This window comes from Thermobia domestica, chromosome 1 (assembly GCF_964235325.1).
Source record: "Thermobia domestica chromosome 1, izTheDome1.hap1.1, whole genome shotgun sequence".
NCBI lineage: Eukaryota > Metazoa > Arthropoda > Insecta > Zygentoma > Lepismatidae > Thermobia > Thermobia domestica.
Genome location: NC_137454.1, coordinates 31,046,406 through 31,073,373, shown reverse-complemented (window position 1 = coordinate 31,073,373; position 26,968 = coordinate 31,046,406). Strand labels below are relative to the sequence as shown.

The window sequence follows — 26,968 nt, the reverse complement described above, 5'->3', positions numbered from 1 at the left end:
AGCGAAATTATTGTAATTAAGAAAAGCAGTGACGCCAGAGATGTTTACACACTATAAAGTTTGTATCTAAACTAAAAAGAATCTAAAAACAGCACTTGTATTAAATAAAATATTGTGTTAAACAGGAGTTTGAGGCAGTTTTTTATACCTTGACGCCATATTGCCTCGACCTTCAATTTAAAGTTTCATATTTGATACTTATTTATCAGTATTGTCAGTATTCTTATTTTAATCAACTTACTTAAAAATTTTGGGAGATCGTCTATTCTTGTTCCAACATACGTATCCATATTTGCTCGTAAATTGTCTAACACATTTCTGTTGCTATCCATTGTGGAATCTGGATCCTTCTGAAACCTTTCGATCACCTGAAAAAGATGGAAGTAGTACTAAATATTATAAAATCTAAAGACTGACAATTTTCGGATCAAAGTCTATTAGGCTTGCGTTGTAAAAATACATGGAAACATGTTTTACTAATAGTTTAAATTCATTGCATTAAAAAAAAAGTACTTTTGATCCGGCCTACAAAGAATATGCGGTTTGAGAGTTTATATAAACATCTTAGACACGGGAAAATCCACCATTAGACTATGTATAAACACACATAGACTTAATCTTTGCAATATGTTTGCCCTTCATTGGATATTCCTAAATAATAATAATAACAAAATTACCAAGATATTATATACCGTACGAGATCTACAGAACTCATTCAATCTTCACTAAACGTGGTCAGGGGTCAGATCTTGTTTTGTTTTGTATGCGTATGAAATATTTTCCTGTGTATACCTTTGGTTTCCAAGTTATGGGTTATCACAATGTATGATAATGAATTCTTCGAAATATACTTGAAAGAATTGAAGCGCTTAGAGGATAAAGATGTTATGTTATATTTTTCGAAATGTTGAATTCTGGCTGTTCACGCACGTGTTATATGTAAGTCATGCTACATAACACATCATCTAGTGAATCATTGTCCCAGTGAAGAGATTTTGGAAACGACGAAAGGTGTGTGTTAATAAACATAATTGTGAAAGTCAATTTTACCAAAATGTACAATTTGTTACATACCACCTTTATCCTCTAAGCGCTTCAATTTATTTCAGAATTGGCCACTGCAAAGTATATCGGTGCTTCTGTTTAGTAAAGAATTTTATATCTGATTAGTTACTAACTGGCTTTTATATATAGAGTACTTTTAACATACCAGCAAAGAAAAGTACACGTGCTGTATTATTTCTGGATTAATCCGAAATAATTTAAATGAATTAGAAAAGAATTGCATATCTTAGTTATTTCAAATTCTGATAGTTACTGAATTTTGATTTCCTGACTTCTATTATAAAGTATAATAAACTAAACCTAATGATTTTAACTGCAAATGACTGTTGCAGCAAAATACTACCTTTGGGGGATTCACTTCATGTATATACTTCACTAATTGCTATGGAACAACCCTGTTTGACGTTAATTTGAATCGTAAGGTAGTAAATAATGACATGATCCCTTAAGTGATTCATATTTGTGCATCGTCACAACATCAAGTAACAAACCCAGCTTTCTCAGAAATTAATTAAATCTGACCTTAATTACATTGAAACTCACGGAAAACATACCAGAAACCAAAATTAAACTTCTTAAAATTAAGAATCATAAAAAATAAATGATTAGACGGTTCTTCTAATCATTCTTATTTGTACATCACCATGACAATGTCGAGTGACAGATGTTTTTCCATAATATTATATAGTTATATCTATAATAGTTATATCTATAATAGTTATATCCATAATTTTCCATAATGTTATATCAAAAACTAAGAAAAATTCAGAAATTTAAAAATTGTGTGTGCTTACAATCATCATAATCATTATCATCATCATGATCATAGATATTCTGCCATTATTGGCAGGTCACTTGCTACATCTAAGAAACTTTCATGCTTCACGGTCTTCCTCTAACCTCTTCGTCTTCACGTTTTAAAGTTTATTTATTTCAAACTAGTTATTTTTATTATATGATGTTACATTAGTCAAACCTTGTTTGACTGATTAGCATATTATTGACTTAGCCTAAGCTGCAGTCTCAGTAGCATATACCATAATTAGTTTTGTGATGTTCAGTTCCTAACTTTACACAGTCTCACTTTAAAATGATAAATGAATTACATTATTATTTTTTTAAGCCAGCCGACGACACCATCTTTCATTTGTAGCAATGTCTTTGTTTTGTAGAGTTAACACATACCTACGTAGTAACGCAAATACGCAAATATTTATTTTATTTTATTTTATTTTATTTTTATTTTTATTTATTTATATTTTTTTTTGCTTTTGTGTCGTTAAGTAGTATTAAATTTATAGTTGTAGCTTTTAAAAGATATTGTATAAAGTTTCTTTCAACTAAAATAAGTAAATATTTACATGATGTATACTTTTATCTGTTAAATTAATTTTTAGCTATTCTTTAAAATGTATTTATTTATTTATTTATTGTGACCGAAGAATGATTTTTTCCCGCAATAGAGAATACCAATAACACATAATAGTTTGAAACCTTCCTTTAATTTTTGTCACTCATCAGTCATATCACAAATTCGTATACAGTACTGTCTATTGTGAGAATTAATTGTGATGAGAAACGTATTCCTCAAATAATTGATAGTTTGTGTAAAATAGTGTTTGTTGTGAGAAATAGTCGTGATGAGAAATTTATTCCTATAATAACTTTTAGTCTGTCTGTAATGTGAGGGTTAATCTGATGAGAAACATATTCCTAAAATAATTTATAGTTTGTGTATAATACTGTCTATTGTGAGAATTAATCGTGATGAAAAATGTATTCCCAAAATAATTAAAAGTTTGTATATATTTTAAGTTTAATCAACATCATAAGTATTCTGACTTCACTGGTAGGTAACCTGTCACAAATTGAGAAAAACCGCTAATTAAGAATTGCCGCCTTTAATAACATTTAACCTTCTACCATGCTTTCTATCATATCTTTAAATGTGTAATACGCAGGGCCGGATTTAGGGAGGGGGTGAAAAGGTGCACATGCACCCCCCTTGTTGTAAATATTCACTATCTAAAATGAGAAGCTAGAAGTGAAAATAGCAACACATCCGAAACGTTCTGCCATCATGTTTCCGTTTCGAGCTTAAAAGAAAGCAGAGCTTTGCAGAAGCAATAGTTTAAGTTGATTTTCTGAAGATTGAAGGAAAAGGATTCGCCAAGCAAAATATTACATTTGTCAAGTAGGGAAGAAACAGAAGGCAGGAGGAGAGAAAGACACTTTTGTTCTGCATTTCACTTGCGACCCTTTTAAAAATACTTTCTTCTTTTCTATGCATCAGTGTTGTCAGAAGTAAAGAATATTGTCATATGTCACTTTGAAGAGTTTCAGTATGATTGGTTATTTTGGTAGTTATTGGTGCACACACTCCCCTTCGACAATTTTGGATCCGGCCCTGGTAATACGATTATGCTTCGGTTCTTGGATCTAGCCAGATTGGAACAAAACTAATAGGAACCATACTTTTTTTGGGGCCCCAATTAAAAATTAAAAATATAAAAGTAAAACCTTTTTTTCTTTCACAGATTATTGGGTGACGAGAGTCGAAATCTACTATTTTATTTGGATCCTTAATGCTTTAATATATATTTTTAACACTGATCAACGCAAAACATTTTCAAGAATTTTCTCTTTTCATATGTGGCGAGGGGAACGGGGGGAAGAAGGGATCAAGCTCCAAATAAAATAGTTAAGATTCTTCTCGTGAGTCTAGCTTAAAACAATTGATTGAATTAGAAGAATACTTACAAGATACATATCTCTATGAAATCATTAAAAAAATTTAAACAGACTTATATAATTATTTTTTTTTTTTTACATGTTTTGGACAAGTGCCAGTATACCGATATTTTAAAACATTTACATTGATATTAATATAGAAAATTATATTACCTTTCCAAAAAAATGAAAGTTACGAAAACTATTTTTATATAAGTTGCTAGAATTTATATAATCTATTACTTGTATAATCTGTACTTGTTTGAGATTTTTAACTATAATACATGTTACGCAATTAACTTGAATATATTTTCTTGTCATGTATTTTTTGAACTAATGTTCAAAAAGACATAATAAGAGAACCACAAAGTCACGAGCATTGCTTATAAAACTTAGCTATATTCCTCCATGGACTACAGTTTAAGGAACATTGGCTTACAAGATGAATGCATTTCTGGAATGTAGAAGCATTTCACAAAAACCATATTAGAAATAAGTAAGGTAAATAATAACAATTCTAAGTAGAAATGACTAAAATTTCTCAATCAAGACAAATATTCATTTAAAAAAAAATGAAAATGGAGATTTATCTGAAGACAATCATATTCGATGTGATCAAGTACACACGAAAAAAATCAACCTGTGTTTTTATACTTAGTGTACACCGAAAAAGAAATTAACTTACATTCGCTACTAGAGAAATTTATAAATAAAAACAACTTACTCTTTAGGTTGCAAGCTTCCATACTTAGATAATATTGCCCGAGATGTATATGTTTGAACTACACTGAAAGCTTGAACTATTTTTTGCAATCAATACAAATCTTTTCAAGTTCAGACATATGAAGAAAAAAAAAAGCTAGCTGTGTTGCTCCATATTAGCAGTTAGCAGTTTGTCTAGAAGCAGCCTTACTAATTCCACCTGAAATTGTATGTCTTCTTCTGCACTAATTGAGGGGTCTAATGAGAGAAGGAGCTAGGCTACTTCGACAAGAAATGGAAATAAATTGAGTTTTCTAAAGCATCGTGTTGCGTCATATTTGTATAATAAAGAGTCAACGTTTTACTTCGTAACTTATTGTTAGGTAAATTATGCAAAAGGAAAAAGTATGAATTTCAATGTAAATAGCATTTATTATGAAATGCATGGTATAATGTTTGTAGTATATCATGTGTAAAAAAACAATATGGTACAGTAAAATACGAGTACTTCAGAGTTTCCAATATTCCCCTTGTTGGCACTACTTAGAAAGAATCAAATCTTAAAGCAAAACCGTTTCGACAATTAGATATTTTCTTCGTTTCGCTCAGACGTAGCAGGCAAAAGGCGGTAGTGCTTCTGGAAAACATCTGTTAGGTTTCATTCTCTCGTGTTATTAGAAAAATCATTCTCTAAATGAGAAATAATAATTATTCTGTCATTATTGGTAGATTACTTGCTGCAACTGAAAAGCTTCCTTGCACTATAGTCTTCAGCTTATAACCACACTATGCCTCAGTTCGTATATATATTTGTATATATTTTAGCTATTACGCATATTAGCGATAACTACAAGAAACATACACCAGTCTCAAATTCTCAGGACACTATATTTGACGATAATAACTTATTTTGTTTTACAATTCAAAATTATACGTTTAACTATCATGGCGACTCATACAATTATATATTATAAACATTTCCTTGGCAACGATTCACATTAGCATAGCAACGTACGAACAAAATATATAGATTGATCTACAGATATTGCATACATTCTTTCTTTCTTTCTTTCTTCTTATGTCAAATGCTTGAGCACTGCTGTCCTGATAACTATCGAAATATACAATATACAACGGACGAAATATACAACATAAACGTTATCTTTTTAAGCTAACCTTTTTATCTTCACGTACGATTCTTTTTTAAAAAAAAATGCCGTTCATCAACTGCAGTCTCTTTCGTCTTCTTCCTCTCTTTCCTGCCACCATACCATCTGGCACGTTCTTCATGACACGGTTCCTTCTCAGTCAATGTTGAGTTAGGAAGTTTTGGGGATATTCGGACCCGGTGGACGCTCCCTGTGCGTGCGCCCCCTGCATACTGTTAGTATATTCCCTCGACCCGCTCATTTTATACCTAAACAAAAAGTGGTTTTGTATATGTTTCTCGGTTTATCACACGTTTTCTTCTCTACCAGATTGAATTAAGCAGCCAATAAAACACATACATCAAGATGTATAGCTTCCAGGTACTATAAAATGATTAGGCAACGAAAATAACAAGATTGCATAAGTTACACTTGCTGGCAACCATTGCAATGCCAGTTTGAAAGCCAATCAAGATAGAAAGCAAATCTCGGACTGATCTTAAGACTCACAAGTACTGGACGTTGGAAACACATGTTCTTAATTGTAGAATCCACTACAGTTTTAAAAACAACGGATTTTTATTTGTTTAAAAAAAATCTCAAAAAAGCTAGCTTTTATAGATCTTTATTGTTATGGTACTATAATTTCCATGATTTATAATTATTTTTTAATCTGTTTGATGTATTTAGTTTATTGATACTTTCGAAGTCATATTCATTAATTAAGTGCTATTTATACTGCTTAAAATACATCAACGTATTTAATCTGAGCTTTTGGTAAATTAATGACATAAAAGTGCAATAAATATATTTATTAGGCATTTTTAAAATTTATTCTGCCATTTTGCCTGCCATTTTTGGCGTTTCATTTTGCCACAACTGCCGGTCTTTACTTACGCGATAAGCAAGTCAGATTTATTTGCCCTTTAGTGCAAAACTAAGGCAATTACATCTTTTGCTGAAACTACGGCTTAGAAGAGTCCCTTTTGTACCAATTGACAGAGCGGATTTATCTGCACCTCATCTCCCTTTTTCAAAACACGTATTTCTGGAACTAACCTTTGAATTTCAGTCAAATATAAATTGAGTTGAATTATTATTATTATTATTATTATTATTATTATTATTATTATTATTATTATTATTATTATTATTATTATTATTATTATTATTATTATTAAACGGCTAAAAGACAAGAAACAGGATCACGCAATTCCATGATTGAGATATTCGAAGCGGCGTTTTACATTAAGAAAAGTTGCATATCCTTTTATTATATGCAACCAACATATCCTTACTACTGTGCAAGTTGCATAAAAGCTAGAAAATGTTATAAATTTTAAATGGGACATGGATAGCCATCCTTAAAGTCACCGTTACCCGTGAAGATATTAACGGATTGACTCCACTCACGAACTCGACCAAGATAATCGTTCTAGTTATCCATTACAGAAAAGAAAATTCAAAAATTCGCTTTTATTCAAGACTTATTGTGTGGAGTAACGGATGGACGTAATGACAGCATAATCTTGTAAGTCCCACTGAGTGATCCTAATAATACTTTAACTTCCCAAATTAGAGTAGTACTGGGCTTGGAATCTAACTGGATCATCACATTGATTCCAAATTAAGCATCTTACAGTTGGAGGTTAATTAATAAAACGAAATCAAACGAGATCTTGAGTTTTACGTCCCACGATTATGCCGGCTAGGCTAAAGGAGACGGTGATGATGAGAAATGAATGAAATGATGGATTGAAGAAAGTGAGAGGAAACGGGAGAATCTTAAGAAAATCCACGCACATAGTGTTTGTTCACTACAAAGCTCTCTTGGCGCGAGCTGGGATTGAACCATGCACCAGAGGTGAACGCTCTAGCACTGAGCCACCAGGTAAATTAATATGAAATATGTGGAGGGTATTCTCTACGTACAGTCAGCGACAAAAGTTCTTTCCATTTGATGAAATTATTTTCGTAAATAACTTCAGGATGGAAGGACAATTTGAGTACAGTTTTCAGCAAATTACAAAGAATGTACTTTGCTGTACGATCAAGCCATACCACCGTTATTCCCAAAATAAATTTTACCAAATGGAATCGAACTTATGTTGCTGACTGTACATGTACACTCATGTTCAAAATGATTGTCGCATATCTATAACTGTCTTGTTGTGGGAATATAATTTGATAATGATTTTGCAGAGTACTTTTAATACTGTTACTATGTGCATAATCAGGAAATGTATATATCTGTGGTAAATTTCAAAGGAAAAGAATTATAAATACGAAAAACAGTAAATCAAAATGCTGCTAAGTGGTCAAGAAGAGTTTTTTTCCGTTACATTGTTCTTATTTACTGCTCTTTTGACATGAAATTTACAAAATACATGTATTTGCCAATTATACACATACTAACATTATAAGAAATACTGGACGAAATCGTCAAATTATATTCCTACAACAACATATCTAGAGACATGCGACAATCATTTTGGATATGAGTGTACATCTACTGTATATTTTTAGTTTAATTATTCACAAAATCAATTTGCTTCCTGAGCAAGAGACGGCTTTCAATTCATGTAATTTGTCTCCAATGTTAAAATAAAAATGATAAGATCACTTTTATACACTGTCGATATGAAAATGGACGTCAAACTCTCATTGAGAATCATTCATCTGCACCTCTCGTTTTCCACCGGGCATAACCATATGGTCACGAGTTAAGTATACATAAATAAATATATATATATAAAAATGATAATGTAACTTCGTACAAGCTTTTTGGGCCATCGTTCTAGAATCATAAATCTTTTCATAATACTCATCGCATCATCGATGTTCCATTGGCCTTATGAAAAAGGAAAACATTTTGAGTGCTTGACCTTGGCCCGGATATTTTAAACACGAAAAGACACCGCAAACAAGAGATGGTCCTGTTTCGTATCTCACGGAGCCTACTTTAGAATTCTAACATCATTGGTGCGTGAAATTTGCGCGCCTTTTTCACCATTACCTTAAAAGATGTTGTTATGGCTTTGATAATATGCAGGTAAAATAATGGAAATTGGCACCCAGGCGGTTTGGAAAGGAATCCATATAATAGTGACTTTGTCATTGTAAGGAATTAGCTTTCCATCCATTTCCTTATAAGATAAAACTGTTAGCAACTGCTGTTCGAGTGTATGATTAACCAAAATGTGTCAAAGAGAACAGACGCATGAATGATACATCACGATGATGTGTTGCGTTTATTATTTTCCTCTTTTAACCCCTCTGGCCAATGAGAAAGTAGTACATGTTTTTTTCTCTTGTTATCACTCGCTTTACAAATAGAATTGAAAATATTAATCGCATGATCATTCAGAAACGAAGAATGAATATCAGAAAATGCGAATCAAAAGTTAAATTGATCAAATAATCTGTGTAAAGACGCTACGGGCTCCTTGAAGAAATACTATATTGTAAACTCCTAAATATTTAAGTAAATCTTCTTCTTCTTCTTCTTCTTTTTATTATTATTATTATTATTTGTTCTTGTTTAATGTGCCAGTTATGCACCGAGGCTACGAAAAATGAAATGAAATCTTCGAGTTTTACGTCCCACGTTTATGCCGGTTAGGCTAAAGGAGACGGTGATGAGAAATGAATGAAATGGTGAAATGAAGAAAGTGGGAAGAAACGAGAGAACCCCAAGGAAACCTACGCAAAGGTGTTTGGCCACCACAAAGTCTACTTGGCGCGAGCTGGGATCGAACCAGGGTCCCCAAGCGCCAGAGGTGAACGTTCTACCACTGAGCCACCGCGGCCCCACCGAGGCGACAGTAGACGCATAGTCGTAATGAGATGGATGATGATGATGGAGTGTAGAAAGTGGGGAAAAAACGGGAGAAATCCGTGAAAATCCCACACAGCGTGTATGTTAATCACAAATCCCTCTTGGCGAGAGCTAGTCGAACCAGGGACCTCTAGCACCAGAGATGATGAATTCTTCACCATTAAGTCACCGCAGCCCCATTTACTTCTTGGACACACAAAACAAGCGGGAACAAACAGCTACCTAAAAGTATTTTCTGATTTCAAAGAATTGAATATATATATATATATATATATATATATATATATATATATATATATATATATATATATATATATATATATATATATATGCACGCACTTCTTTTTCTCCTTTTTAAACCAGAACAGTCTCCGGTTCTCTAAGGCAGCGTTTCTCAAGCTATGGTTCGCGGATCATAAATGGTTTTCATGGTCTGCACTTCTGGTCCACTTAGAATAAATATTAACCAAAGAAACGAAAGAGAAAAAACAGGGAAAAAATAAAATTTAGGAGAATTTCGTATCACAAACCTTAGTTGAGAATCTCAATCATAGTTTGAACATTAGAGAATCAATCATCTTTCACCTTCTCTTACAGGACTGACATTTTTATGAAATTTATTATCCTCTATTCGCCATAAAAAATATCTCGATAGCATTCGATTATTAGAAAAAAACTAGTAAGTATTTTCTTGCATTATTCTCAATATAAAATAAGGAGAATTTTAATTAATATTATTTTAACATATGCTGAAAAGATTTTTTTTTAATAATAAATTTGCTTTCGAAGGGGACAAGGATATTGTAGTTTTTGCAGAAAATTCTAACTAAAACCAGTTGTCCTCACTTGAAAAAAAAAAAAAAATACTGTTCCAATGAATCCAATATAAACAAGGCTACAAATTCCTCAGTTCAAATATGTACTCAATTATAACTTAATTATAGTATAATACATTTTTTTTTTTTTTTTTTGAAAGAAGTGTGTTTCCAAATTTTACTCTACTCAGCAATGTTGCTCGGATATACAACACTGTCTCTACTGAAATAAAACGGGAACTGTTAACTCTGGGCCATTTATGTTTATCACAAACAGTAGCATCATCATGTGGCGCAACTATGAATCATTTACATTTACAATAAACAGTAGCGACAACAAGTGGACAACAAGTAAGGCTTTTGCTTCTACCAGTCAATGGTGAAATTCTCACTCCTTTGCAGATCGGTATATAGATGGCTCTCAAGTAAAGGGCAATATCAAGATTTGGATACTAGGTCTAAAAACATAGGAAATACTATACAACAAAATGGAAGTAGTTTAAGTTTTGGAGAATATGACTTTCTAGATAAAGAATATAGGAAGTAATAGGAAACAGACTGGAATGAAAATGAAATGAAATGAAATTTTTGAGTTTTACGTCCCACGGTTATGCCGGTTAGGCTAAAGGAGACGGTGATAAAGAGAGATGAATGAAATGGTGGAATGAAGAAAGTGGGAGGAAACGGGAGAACCCCGAGAAAACCCACGCACACGGTGTTTGTCCACCACAAAGTTCACTTGGCGGGAGCAGGGTTTGAACCCGAGACCCCTAGCACCAGAGGTGAGACTGGAATGAGTTCAAGTTTTGGAGAATATGACTTCCTAGATAAAGAATATAGGAAGTACTATGAAACAGAATGGAAAAAGTTTAAGTTCCCGAGAATATGACTTGCTAGATCTAGAATATAGAAAATACTATGAAATAGAATGGAAAAAATTTAAGGTTTGGAAAATATAACTCCCTACATCTAGAACATAGGAAGCACTATGAAACAAAATGAAAAGAGTTTAAGTTAATATTTGAAGAGTACAACTTCCTAGATGCAGAACATACCAAGTAGCATGAAATAGATTAAAAAGAGTTTAAGATTGGGAGAATATAACTCCCTAGATGTAGAACATAAGAAGTACTATGAAACAGAATAACAAGAGGGGGATACAACTTCCTTTATCTAAAACCTATAAAGTACTACATAATAAAATGGAAATACTTTCGTATGTGTCATTTTCAAGAGGTCCTATCATTATGTTATGACGTCATTAAAAAAGGAAATGTTATCTTTTGTTACATTACGAGGCAATGTAAAAATTAAAAAAAAAAAGGAAATGTTACGCGACAATATTGATTAAATCACAAAATTAGTATCTATAGATATATATTTGAATGAATAGAGGGGAAAAAACAGTAGAAAAATCTGCAGACGAAAAATAGAAGTTGGAAATGTGGGGGGAGAGGGGGAAGGAGAGAGTCACTTAAAGTGCGTTGAAGACATATCTAAAAAACAATAATCGACAATTTAAACCTGCAAATACAGAACCAATGTAGCCAAACGAAAGGGTCATCGGTTCAGCAACCCTTTGATGCGATGACGTCATTTAACTTACGGAAGTAAATTCCTGTTCGCACACGGAAATCTGCTTCACGCCCTCCGCTAGCTCATGAACATACCATCATTTAACTCCAGTCCCTCTTCTCCGCGCTCTCCGCTGCATATGCGACATCCAGGAATGTCACCTAATATGGTCCAGCTTTTTTTTTTTTTTTTTTTTTAAATACATGCCAAGTCATTCAATTTTGTCTACGTGCAGCAGTGGACAAGATGCGCGGAATGCCAATTTCTTCCTAACAAAAAGAATGTTAACCCCTTCTAGGATATGATTCGTATTCACACTCGAAGTAATGCTTCCATGTACAGGTATGTGGCTTCTCATCTCTCTGGTTTCTGCCAATAAAACAATAACCACACATGCTTGTTCTCAATTTTCTGGACTATTGCTGGAGCTCAAGATATTAATTTTAAAAAGCACAGGGGAAAGATGTATCGATCAAGCAACAAACGTGCAGATCAATTAAGCATATGGATCGAGAGAATCGATTTCACATGAGCCATTAATATTTTTTTCTTCATAACGTATCTCGACAGTAAAAATGGCGGATACAACTAACGGCTAGGCTAACGGATACAATGATGGTGAGAAATGAATGAAATTGTGAAACGAATAAAGTGGGAGGAAACGGGAGAACTCCGAGAAAAGCCACGTACATGGTGTTTCTCCACCACAAATTTCACTTGACGCGAGCTGAGATCCAACCAGGGACCCCATGCACCAGAGGTGAACGCTCTACCACTGAGCCACCGCGGTTTCTCTCTCGATAGTTGTTCAATGTAAACGGCGTTTACGTTAATATAGTTCCATTGATAGGAGGTTCGTGGATATACATCATGTAATAAAGTTACAATTAAGTTATTTGTGATTAACAATCTTATATATAAAAGAGAACGTACAAATCCTTTGTTCCCTCATCACGCTAATACGGCTGAACCAATTTCTTTCATTTTTGGGGGGTTATTAGGATTTGGACCCTAGATGGTTTTTATCATATCACTTTAATTTTTAATTACCAGTGTCTTGAGATAATTGACCATTCAAGTGTCCATAACGTACAAATCCTTTGTTATAGTTCATCATAGGTAAAAATAAACGTATTTATATGCAACCCGCATGACCGTGTCACTCGGCGGGTTAACATAAATGACAGGCGATAAAGCGAAAAAGTAAAAATTATCTAAGTAACAAAGTTTATTGCGTTCCGGGGTGACCGCAGCGAAGCGGGGTGAACGCTGCTAGTTTATAATATATGGATATAAGATTAATTGTCGTTTTCACGATTGTAAATTATAATACTGTTCTATGTTCTGTGTTTATTGCATCAGTTTTAGTTTCCTATTTAAAAATACTCAAAACATTTTACAATGTATGTACATAAGGATTTTTAGCATTCAAATAAAATAAATTACTATGCTATTTTGAAAACTTAATGTAAAGAAAACATAAAAATGTACTATGTTTTTCATAAATGTATTGATATTGTTACAATTAAGTATATTAAAGTCTATTTTCTTATCGAGTTTTCCATTATTAGGGACACGAAAATGGCATTGATAAGATGGACGATAAGATCACGGAAATGGACAGACGTTGCCTACGCATATATGTAATTTAAATACGTTTGTACTAATAACTTAATTAATTATACATTAAAACGATAAGGTTAGACTGAAAATTATGTGAAAGTATCGTATTGTATCAATCTATATAAAATTTGTGAGCTCTTATTAGTATGGAAATGGGGAAATTTAAGTTGCAAAATTTAGGACTAGCTCGAAAGGGTAATACTCCCGGAAGTAAGAACTAAATACAAGGTTCTGATTGGTTGGCGTTATCCGTTTCTTACCACGTAGCATACACATAGCAGAAATCAAACGCTTGCTGTTGTCGGTCCTCGTGACCGAGCGTACAAGCGCTATGGCTAGTAATGGAAATCGCTTTTGGAGTTTGTTTAAATCCGGCGCAAGGAAAGTTTTTTCTTTAAATTTTTATAACTTTTTTTTTCATTAAAATAGATGAAAATAATACTCAAAAAAATTATTTACTTACTTTTGTGCAGATAAGTTGTAGAAGTAGGAGTAGTAGTAGTAGTAGGAGGAGGAGGAGGAGGAATAGTAGTAGTAGTAGTAGTAGTAGTAGTAGTAACGGATTAGAAGCCCCGCAGAGCTCGTTTCGTTCCACCTTGACTCCCATGGTATACATTTTGCGACCAACTTAAAACAACTGGGTAGGGTAGCGCGCGAAAACGTACTTCCGGGAGTATTACTCTCCCGAGCGGGATGTCAAAATTTGGCTTCAACAAACAAACAAATAGGAATATAACCTAATAAAAGTACTGTAGCAAGAAGAAGACGGAAAGAAAGAGGAAGAAAAAGAACCGGACATAGAAGACACATCGGACCACATCTATGGATCAAAGTGTTAACACTAAATAGCAGTGGCGTATTTAGGGGGGCTTCCGGGCATAAGCCCCTCTCGAAATCTTTCTTACTACAGTAAAGTAAATGAAATATCTTGCAGAATTTAGACATTTCCAGACAACCCCCCCCCCCGAAACAAAATCGTAAATACGCCACTGCTAAATAGTATAGGCATAATATTTAATCTTTCCATCTTTCGTATCTAGTTTTTATTAAGCTAAGAAGTGTCTTACCTCACTAAACTATTAAAAGGAAAATTCTAGAAACAAGTTGAACAATCTTACCAATACATAAAGTTTTTGTCTTTCCGTATAACATTCTTTTAGCATTATATTTATGAACACTTGGTTCCTGAGAAAACTTAATTGTAGGAAATGGATCTATTCTTATGTGTACAACGTACCTTGTTGAGTATTGCTGTGGCTAGGAGGTCTTCGTAAGTTCTTGTGCTGCAGTCTTCATCTTCCAGCTGTCGGCCACCTTCCAGCGCTGGAGCTACGCCGTTCCCCATCCCCTGGAAAAGAAAAAAAATGCAAAATGACCATCAGACAAATGTTTAATAAATAATAATAACAACAATAATAGCAATAATAATAATAAACTTTATACGTTCAATATTACGATATTTTCATGTATGTTGGTTTCAGATTTCCCCTGTGAGGGATTTTCATTACCATGCCACTTCCTGAAATTATAATTGCCTTCATAACTTTCTAAAATAATGAAGTAATTTGGGATGGTTGCTGAATCCAGAAAATACATATATGATACCTTGTTTCACTGGTATATTCTGTTATTCTCGAGGGAAAATATAACTGTTACAATTTTAATTGTTTATTTAGCTCTAACTTGGATACAAAGAATAACACTTTAAACGTTTAAAAATGACCACATTTATGGGTCACTAGAAAAATGATTCGCTGTTAAGGTACGCTTAATGAAGATAAATAACGAAATAGCCTACTTCTATCATGGCACATTCAGTCATTAGCTCCCGACGTGAGCGTATAACTTATGGTTCCACTCCAGGAATATAGTGAAATACTTCAATACAGGGTGGCTCATACCCTAACAGCACAATTACATAGCAGGCATATGTCTATTATGTTCCCTCAGGTACATGGGAATGTGTCCAGTATGTGCCTTATGTAACTCTGTGAGAGAAATCACATGGATGGTAAGTGATAGTCGCCTTCTATATCCGCCCCTAGGCACATGCCTGATATGTACCTGGGGAATGTGCCAAGTATGTTCTAGGTTTCTTCCCCATGCAGTAAGCGTCAATGAACCACAAAATTACTATCTCAAAATATGTTAAATCGCCTATATGCGTAATGTGTTTACATTAAGGCGAGTCTAAAAAACACTTTAAACAAGTAAAAAAAATGTACCTGAGGGTGGGCGCAAACCACCAACCTTTGGATTACTTGTCGCATGTTCTTCTGACTTGGCCACGGAGGCGATGAAAAGAACGTTGTTTGTAGAGAGATAAATCGTTGAGTTCTTTTGAATTTGGCGAATCAGTGTGCTTCTTTAACTGCGTATATTCGACGAAGTACATAGTCAGCACATGACTATCACATGTGCCAAGTGTCGGGTACCTAAATGGCACATGCCTAGCACATCTCGTGCTGTTAGGGTATTTATTCTATGATGTTTTACTGACTATAGTATTTGTAATTCTGGACAAAAGTTTCGATATGGCAACACTATGTAGCCTGAGATTGGGGATAACGGTCACTTGACTTAGAGCTGTTAGTGTATGCCAGACAGGATGGTGAAACGGTTATCACTGAAAACAGTGTGTGCGTTTGTATTGTGTGCAGTGGCCAGCTCGATCTCTCGATTTAACACTACCTGACTTTTTCTTATGGGGTGTTTTAAAGGACAAAGTGTATCAAAATCACATAATCAATTGGCCGAACTACGGAAAACTATTAGAGAAGAATTCCACAGGATACCAGTAGGGGTGTGTCAAGATGATTATGACAACATTGCTCTTCGACTCCAGGCATGATTGATTTGAATGGTACATTAGTGGACCATATCATGGAGAACAGATATTAAAATTTTGTAAGGAAAGGTATGCGAGTAATGTGTTCATATTCAATTTTATGTTCGAGTTATGTTGCTAGTTTCCTTACTGCAGTCTTTAAAACATAAAATACATAATTATGGGCCAGAATATTATATATATATATATATATATATATATATATATATATATATATATATATATATATATATATATATATACTGGCCGGTTCTGTACCAATTTTGTTGAAGTAGCCCATAGTCTAAGGAATAAAGATCGCTATGTTTCTTGACCAGGCTCGAGAACGAACAGGTTCAGCTGGCCCTGTATATGGTACTTTATTTCTCGTTAACTATTGGCCGCATCTGAACCATATGTGATTGACAAGTAGCTGATCGTCTAAGAAATGAAGATCGCTATATTTGGTGACCAACCTACGTCAAGGACAGGCTCAGTTCGGCAATAGAGGCTGGGTTCAACAGCTTTGCACGCCGGAAACTTCGGAGTTCGAGTCATTTCGACTTATTTTGTTTTATTTTTCTCTATTTTGAAAATTTCTACAAGCAGAACCAAAGTGTGAATCTCACTCAAGGATAAATACAATAGTTTAACCTAAAACTGAATCTATTGTTCTCGGAACAACTAAATAAAAGTCAAACTGTGTGTGTTTGCAATGAAAAGTCGTGTGTAGAAGGCTGCCAGATGAAAGAAATTTAACAAGTGCATCGCTGTGAATGTGAAGGTTACAACAATATATATGCACTTCCAGTTCCACACCAACGAATGTGTGTTCCCTGCACTTTTCACACGATCGTTGTGATCAGTGATGTAACTGAAGAAGCTCAAGGAGAAACAACAATACTACAGCACCTATTCAATTCCTCACAACCTCATAACAACAAATGGAAAAGGAAACGAGAGATCTTAGAACCTGTCACTTCGCACAAAGACAAGATCTTCCAGCATCACACGAAGGAGCAAAATTTGCTTCTAAGTGAAGACGACTGCACGTACGAATGTCGGACGTAACTTTTTATTAAATGTTGGATTTTAGATTTTTGGTCATTCTCACTTACTAACAAGCAATACCAATACAATGATATACAGTAAAAACGAAGTTAAGAGGCCTCATCCCGGAGAAATTAAAATACCGTTAATTTTGCAGAAATTATCTGATATCTTTATTTATTTATTTATTTTATTTATTTATTTATTTATTTGCCTGTTTTGCATACAAATGAGAGTATTCTCGAACACGTATACAGTTTATCTTACATCTATCTTCAAATAGATAAAAGATAATTGAAATGTGGAACAAGAGCGCCCTAGACAATATTATTTTGCGTGAGCTACCGTTATCACAAGTCACCTAGTGGCTTTCCGTTTTCAGCCGTTTAGAAACGCGAAAATAAATGCCGATTTTCAAAATGGCTCGAAATGAAAAGCAGATAAGTGAGTCGTGATAACGGTATCTCATGTAAAATGATATTGTCTAGGGCGCTCTTGTTCCACATTTCGATTATCTTTTATCTATTTGAAGATATCACACAATTACTGTAAAATTAGCGATATTTTAATTTCGCTGGGATGAGACCTCTTAAGATACAGTACATCGAAAATCAATAGTTCAGTACGCCTTCATTTGGTTTGGCACCAAAGCTCAGCTCTGAGACCACCTTCATTCAATAGAATGATGCATATAATAGCAGAAAGAGTAACAGACGAAGCTACGATCTTGTGCTGTTATCCAAGACAAGAATGAAAAGCATAGAGCAGTGGCGCAACCAGAATTTTATTTCGGAAGAGGCCAAGACTACCTAGTACAATTGTCTGCAAACGACTTGCTGCACCATCTGATAATGGACAAAATTCAAAGTTTGAAATCTCCTCATTAAAAGAAATTTAGTTATTCTTATTATTAGCATGCTAAAAGACCTTAAAACAAAAATTGAAATTCACAATTATTAAGACCATATTTTATACACGCCTCAATACTTACCACAGATTAAGAGCACTCTTCACGCATGGAGCGTGTGTGTGTTTGCATATTTTTAAAGATACTGGACAAATGACAAGCAATAATGCTTGTTTGGAAATTTCACCAAAATTTGTCTGCAGCGCTGCTGTATAAGATAGGTCAGGTTAGTTTCGGAGGGGGCCTGGGCCCCCGACCTCATAGATAGTTGCGCCACTGCCAAAGAGGAACTCTAGAGAAGAGTTTACACAAGTAAGCAGAAGTAGGGCAGAATATGTGTACAATATGATCCATCTGCCCTTCACGAAGCTATTTACAATTAGAACCAGTGTTTCTTCCAAACATGTATTTTTTGGGGCGCACTGCCCTCCCGGAGCTCTTAGAGTGTCCCCCGGAAGAGACCAAAATAATACCTCTATAATATAATAATAAATAGAATAGTATTGTGTGAAAATAATATGTGGCCCTCCGAATACTAAGTGCCCCTCCCGGAACATTTTTTTTTCCTGAAAGAAAGAATGTTTAGAATTATGAGTTGAAGACTGATAAGCTTGTAGATATTCGTAAGGTAATTTCGAGGGTTCAAGGTTCGAATACACTTCAGGACAACGTGCTACTAGTAAAAGTGGGTTCAATTAAAGAGACAGTAATTAAAAACAAATAAATAAAGAAACAACTTTCCCTTTGGACGCTATTACCATGGAAAGAAACAAAGAGCCCGCTCTAAACTGTATCAAAGAAGAAAAGAACCCGGATCCTCGCAGTTGTACTATCCAGTCCACCATTTGCATCAACAGAAGATAATTAATTAGAATCCCTGTAGCTACAAGTTGTAACGTTTTATAACATGGTTAAGCTTTTTTCTTATAAAAAAAAGTGTAAAGTTGAGCCGGATATTATGTGAGACAGACAAAACACATTCATAAATATTCTCACCTGGTTATACGTCTGTGTCTGAGCATACGTGCATATGTATATATACAGATATACATATGTGTGTGTGTGTGTGTTCCTTGAGGGGAAGACACTAGCTGAAGCAGGTAACGAAAGTAGAAAAAGAGAATTAAAACTGGGATGATTGCACTTTCTATCCACTTCTGCTTGTACTGTATATTATATTTAAAAAAAAAAAAAAAAAAAACTGTATGTATTTCAACACATATTTTGCAACTGGTTTTGCATCTGCCGTTAAAGAAACCAGTGTTTTGTCTCTTTATTTCTTAGTTTTTACTTAGCTTGCATTTGTAATATGAAATTGGCACTATAGTAGTTACGGCATTAATTTTAAGGTGACGATACACCACAAGATCTGGAATAAGTTTCACATTACACGATTATATTCCACTTCAATAAATCATAACGAATTCTTGCATTAGAGATCACGAAGTATTTTGGGTAACCAAGTGGCCATCAAACGAAACAACATAGCAAGTAGAAAGTAGTAAAAGCTCATTCTCTACTATGAAAAGTAGAATTAGTGAATAAAGAAGCTTGAAACAAACCCTGTGTGACACCTGAAACAAACACTCATATTAGTCAGACACCGGGGATTGAACTGAAACTCTGAAGCAACGGCGCTGACTTTCCAAAATTTATGTGGGTGCATATCAATGGCGGGTCGTGTTAGCCTACATGTTTTCAGGGACGTCTCTATATTTATTGATTTATTTTTAGTTAAAATCTTTTATGAACGCTGTCATGAAGGGCTGTGCTGTGATAAAGTGAAATATACCAGTATTATACGGATAAGTTGGGGCTGCTCTAGCTCAGTCGGAAACACGGCTGACTTAAACGCAAGAGAAACGGATTCAAACCCGGGAGCATGTGATATGATACAAGTGCATTATCCTTAGCATGTAATAGGATACCAGTGCTTAATCATTAGTATGTGATACGATACCAGTGCACAATCCTTAGCATGTGATACGATATCAGTGCACAATCGTTAGCATGTGATACGATACCAGTGCACAATAGTTAGCATGTGATATGATACCAGTACATTATCGTTAGCATTTGATATATCAGTGCTAAAGAAAGAAGTAACGTATCTTTGTATCCTATCATTTGTTGCAGACACTGAGCAACTTCTGTAATTTTCAATTTTTACAGTTCAAACACCCACTTACACTTTCGAATACCCAACTGACATTGTATTTTTTTTTAAGCATCTTGGACAAGAGCTTAGCAAATTGAAGCCAATTAAGCCTACAAATCTCAATTACGTGAATGAAAATAATTACCCTGTCACATCCAACACATAAAAGGAAATAAATTCAAGTGGTTGTCGTGATTGTTTGAAACGACAGCAGCTGAAGAAGAGATGGTGGCGGATGACGAAAATTGAAAAATTTCTCTTCGGAAATCGTTTTTCTTCCACAGTCATAAAAATACGGATATGAGTGCAGTCGTTTTACAACTTCTCTCTAAGAATTGCAGGCAATGACGAAGGAGAAAATCTGCAACCGATTCCCACGGAATTCTTCTTTGGTCAACAAAAGACGCAGGAAAAGACATGTCTCCATCCGTTTCCTCTCGCACGGATCGCTTTCTGTACTGTATATTGTCACATAGTCCATGAGAATATCTTTACTACTTTACTGGGTTATAGTACAAGGAGTAGACATTTAGTCCAAATAGCCTACATCACTGACGTACGTATTTAATTAGAGTGTATAAAAAAGTTATACACAGCCTACTGTATATTATGGCGGAGGAATTAAAACGCACTCTCATAATTATTCACAGTATTGTGAATTGTGTCTTATACTTCATTGGGTAAATATTCAATAGTATATTAATATTACATTATTGGATTACGTGCATCAACGCCAAGACGATATTTTGTTACAATGATCGTCTCACAGGTATTCTGTCATTATCGGCAGGTCACTCCGCTAGCTTCCACGCACCACGGTCTTCCGCTAACGTATTCGTCTTCACGTACGATTTTTCTGTTTTGATATCGTCCATCAATTGCAGCTCCCTTCGCCCTCTTTCATGCCACCATACTCTCTAGCACGATCCTCACATGATACAGTTCCTTCTTATCCAATGTCCCAACCAGTTTTTCTTTCTCTTCTCAATAATATCTAAAATTGCTCTTTTCTCCTCGACCATTTCTAACACTCTCTCTCTCATTCGTTTTCCGCTCGACCCAACTAATTCTCTCTATTCTTCTCCACACACATATTTCGAAATTTTCCAATCGTTTTTTAATCATTTTTGTGTAATGTCCATATTTCTGCCCCATACAGTACAACAGTTCACATAACACATTTTGAATCTTTTTCTCTTTAATCAAGGTTCCACAAAACAGACGTTTCTTCTTCCCGAAAGTTTCTTTTGCCATTCCTATTCTTGCTTTTATTTCACGTTCACACTTCATATCATCACTAATAATACTACCCAGGTATCACTTGTTCTATTTTCTCCCCTCCTATTTCTATATTTGACACCAACCACTTCGTTTCAATCACCACGGCTTTTGTCTTTCTAACATTTATTTTCATTCCATATTCTCCACAGCCTTTCCTCATATTAATTTTCTTTTTCAATTTTGCCACAAGTGCCATATCATCTTAAACCATATACATCCAATCATTCTACCTCCTACCGAAATGTTGTCTTCATTATGCAGGCTCTTCTTCACTATCTCTTCTGCATAGATATAAAATAATATTGGCGAGAGACAGCATTCCTGTCGAACTTCCCTTCCAATTACATTCTCCTCTATCATTTCCTCATCTATTCTAACAGTTACTTGTTGGTTCATATAAAAGTTTCTTATTAGTTTTCGATCTTTCCATTCCTATTCAACCTTCTTTAGAACTCCAACAACAATTCCCAATTCACGCGGTAGAAAGTTGTAATCTTTCCTGTCTCGTCTCGAATTTAAAAATGTACTTTTTAGCTCGTTTCTAAACCGAGACAAAAAATTTCTCGTCTCGAGGACACACTTTTCAGGTAGATCTGGAACTCATCTTGTTATGGTTGAAAATCATTGGTCGCAAGCTATTTTTCCTACTAAATTCTTTATTAAATAAAAGTAAGTTCTTGATAACATTAATAAGCAGGTTTCTTGATTTTTTTTTTAAATGTCAAATTGCAATATCAATATGAAGCTGGTGTAAAGATTCATCCAACACGGCTATTAATATTGTCGACACATGTTTATAGCGATATCAAGTGTCATGAGAATCTTAAACACACCATTTCTTTTCTTTTTTTTTTAACTATTATTAGTGATAAAAGGGTGCCCCTAATTTTAAAAGGTCTTAGTAGGCTATAAGTGATAAGTTTGTTAGGTATTCTCAACTGACTGTTTCCACTCATTTCCAATCTTCTTCTGTGGAAGGAATATTTCGGTTAACACACTCAGACATCTTCATCAGAACAGAATTGTCTTCTTCAACAGAATTCGTTAAGATTATTATTTTTTTTTTTTTAGATTAAATTACTAATATTCCTTCTTATGTTTTTACCAAGATAATATTTTCTAATTTTTAATAAATTGATTTCTTTATCAGCTTATGTCATTGAGTAGAATAAATTGAATCTCAATTCGAATTGCTCTCCAATTATATGTTCCCATTATATATTTATAGGAAAAAGGACCTGTGTCAAGAAGATGATTTAATTTTTGATGAAATATTAACCTATATTGTTGAAGAAAACTACATTCGAATAAAATGTGGTTAAAGCTATACCCTTATCATATCAGCAATGGTAAGTATTCTTTTTCTTCATTCGGAATAATTTAGTTGGAATAAGTGCAGTACCAAAAAGTATTCTGTAATATACGGTTATTTCTTTTCTTGACCAATTGTTTATAAAATCTCTTGGTTTATGGGAATGTTTTTCAACTGTTTCCCAGTACAAAGTATTCTGGGCTGGATTTACTATTCTGTTGCCAAGACATCATTTAGTTAGAAACTCAACTATATTACCTATTTGATGGTTTTTCCCTTCCACCTAAATTCAAGTTTACATATTTTAAGACGCAGACATGAATCCTAGTCATCTATGTGACTTGGTATTATAATACTTGTGTAATAAAAAAGTGGATAATTTATCCGCCAAGTCTCTTCAAGAATTCCACTTGTTATAACCTTGAAAAATGTCCTTGTCGAGACTATTCCATTGTATACGTATAATTGTTTATCACTTATTTTAAGAGACCTGTTAAAGCAATAATAATAATAATAATAATAATAATAATAATAATAATAATAATAATAATAATAATAATAATAATAATAATAATAATAATAATAAAATAATAATAATAATAATAAAGTTTAAGTAAAAATGGTATTATTAATGTGTTGAATACTTTGGAAAACTCTTTCATGAAGTTTTCATTGAATAACTTTTTTTTTTACAGTAATCAGATGTAATTAATTATCGTTGTATCATACTTTTGTGATATATAACGCATTAAGTTAATAAAAAAATGCGAAAAATTAAATTTATAACCAACTAACTCAATGGCCTACAGAACCCGTGGGTTCAATGATGCATTCGCGAGAGCTCTCCATTGACTTCTGTCCTTAGTCAATGTACTTAAAACAAAATCTCCAGAACTGATAAACTCTTTCCTATATCTTCACCATTTTCTCTTCTCCGCGATGTGACAGTTTTCTCCCTATTCTGAACACATAATCAATGTTGCAAGAATATTTCAAATAAAATATCCTGCTACGAATATCAAATACCCCTTATGCGAGAAAAAATATCCCTACACTAAATGCGAAAAAAGAACAGATGTTACTAATATGAATTTAAAAATTTTGGAGGCAGATCGATAATTAACTGTTTCCAATAACACCTCACAGTTCTACCTGTATTACGAAATACCGCAAAGAAACAAACTGTGAGGAAATGAATCGGGTAATAGTGATTCTTCTTCTAAACGGAGTTGGGTTGAGTTGAGTTGATTTTGGGTTTAACGTCCCGTTCAGCAGCGAGGCTATATGAGACGTGGACCTACTGATTAACGTGGAATCCGAACCACATGAGCTCCCGCCGGGAATCGAACCCGGGCCTCTAAACGGAGTTGGATTCCAAGCTAGTTACACTCTTTTCTCGTTAGCCTATTACCTCCACGATAGTCGACAACACGCTCGACAGAAAAAAAAACATTACGTCCAATAATCAACTTGCTTACTTTATTTCCTTACAGTTAAACGCTCCCATTTATTTCTCATTCTGAATCATTTATTATAAGGGTTGGGCGACGGTGGCTCAGTGGTAAAGCGCAAACCTCTGGCGCGTGTGATTCTTTGCTCGATTCCAGCTCCTGTCAAGTGGGCTTTCTGGTGGACAAACACCGTGTATGGAAGGGCACAAAGTCGGTTTCCCCAAAACAAGTATTCTTCACATAGGTCTCTATATATATATATATATGGGTATGATGGAAGGATATATTAAGACGAGTGCTTACTACTTCTTTAAGAAAAGTGAGTACCGATAGTACTTTACGAGCCAGCAAAAAATTAGATTGATCCAAGTAAGTAAAAATAAAAATTGTTCTAAGCTTCAGTGGTTCTGGAGCAATTACATAGTAACATTTTTTTTAATAAATTCATCAGTTCTTTCTGGTAGAAATCATAAGACAAACAATATCCTGCATGCTTTATTATAATAGTACTGCTTCAAATGTCAATGACTTTCCTATTTTCACGGAATAATCATGGAGTAGTCGACCTACAATAACAAATTAAAGCGTGTACTGTAACTACACACACGTAGCAGTATTCCCAGACAAGGTACGTAGAAAGTGCAGAAAGACAGGACAGTAGCCAATATACAACTACGAACTGTCGCATGTAATTAAGATATACGAGATTTACAGTCCTTGAGAGAAAGCAATAGATCTAACGTCGTCTACAGAAGAAAGTACTTGATTATGCTTCTTGATTTCCAATAACATGTTTACCTCGTTTTGATTGACATTTCAAACATGTAAATTTCCCTTTTGATTGCAGACAGTTTCGCTTCTCTTCGTCTTTAAGCATACTAATTAGCTCTCCAAAATGTTCTCTCCATGTTCAACTAATGATTGTCATTGAAAGTTTCAGAGCTATACTAGTTGTGGGAAAATATACTACGTAATCAAACCAACTAAATAACATGGAGTTCATTTTTCTTTAAGATGAACACTAATACGATCGACGTACAATAAATTCCATTTCCGTAATGTCCGTGTTCATGTAATTGGTGCTTGTACCTGGTCCAAACAAACCCAAATATCAATGGTCATACACTACATCAATGCCTATCCAGAGAAGAAATTGGTGAAGAGAAACTTATACAGTAAATGTGAGTATGAATTTCCTCGTACTTACTTAGTTAACTTATGTGCCTTTGGTGTGGGAGCTCCGGGATCGATTTCTGGTGGGTGCTTATGTGGTTCGGATTCTACATTAAGTTGTAGGTCTACGCGTCTCATACAGCCTCGATGCTGAACAGAAGCTATTCTCCAAATTAATCAACCAAGCCAGTAAATATGAGTGAACTGCACGGCAAATTATATATCTGCCTTTTGTATACGCTACATACCGCAATATCTCGCTTATTTGAAGACACATTTTAACGAAATATTTTGCATTACATTCAGCCACTTAGAACCAATTGTCTATGATCACTCTGAGAAGAAGTGTATGTGGCTAGGTTACATGCGTGAATCCTGTAGTTTTTGGACTTAACGTACAGCCCTATGTAACATGCTGGAGCAAACATATAACTGAAAACGTATGTTTTATGCGTACTTTCCGTGTGTGTGTTTCGAATAAACATACTTTCTGCATCAAAGAAAGAACAGTATATAGGAGGTCAGGATCTCACAAAGAAATGGACGTATATAACATATAGCTGATGTATGTAACATACGTATGCATATGTGATATACGGAAGACTGTTCATGTCAGACATCTTGCAGCAGTATGATGTAACATTTAAGCGGGAAAAAGGTCAGTGCGTATGTAGCATATGGATAACGTATGCTGCGTACTGATATCTGTAGTAAACAAAGGATTCCGTATATTTAGTCTAGAAAGCGGAATTTTCTCAGTGTAGAACTTACGGCAGAGGTCGTCGATCCAATGTCAAAACCGCGAATGTGCTAAATTTGATTTTGAGTCATGGGCATTTTAATATTCAACTTACTCCGAAAAATCAGTATATAGATTTAGGTACATGTTTTAGGAATTTACGATAACTTCTAATATACTCATATTTTACAAATGGGACTTTGATATTGGAATCTGTGTGCACCAAATAACATGAAACTGCACTTAGGTGGAAAATAGCAAAATTTGCATATTCGCGGTTTTGGCATTGGACCGACGAATATAAAAATGATGGAAAATGGCCGATATGCGTGCCGAATCCATAGTTTTCGGTTCGCTGAGATAAACAATGACACTTTCGAGGGAATGCGGCGTAGGATCCACACTGCGTACGATCGAAACTGCGTAGGATCAAAAAATTCAGCTCAAAACCTGTTTGGATCCTACGCAGTTTCGATCGTACGCAGTGTGGACCCATCAGTGTCGATCCTACGCATGTAACCCACTTTCGATACCGTGTCGATCCAAATCAGCCTGGCAACTTGGAAAAGGGTAA

At 34.4% G+C, this 26,968-nt stretch overlaps 1 protein-coding gene across 12 annotated transcripts in view; it reads right to left on the bottom strand.

The window, feature by feature from the left end:
- LOC145684179 (uncharacterized) overlaps positions 1 to 26,968 on the bottom strand; it is a 692,246-nt gene that overhangs the window by 129,721 nt on the left and 535,557 nt on the right. For all 12 annotated transcript variants that reach the window (XR_014131255.1, XM_081756189.1, XM_081756245.1 and 9 more), the window contains 2 exons: positions 14,734 to 14,844; positions 242 to 368 (listed from right to left, as the gene is read on the bottom strand). Coding sequence is in view for 11 of the 12 variants with exons in the window: in XM_081756189.1 (XP_081612315.1) it covers positions 242 to 368; positions 14,734 to 14,844 (238 nt within the window). In the remaining variant the exon portion in view is untranslated. The remainder of the gene's footprint in view (positions 1 to 241; positions 369 to 14,733; positions 14,845 to 26,968) is intronic.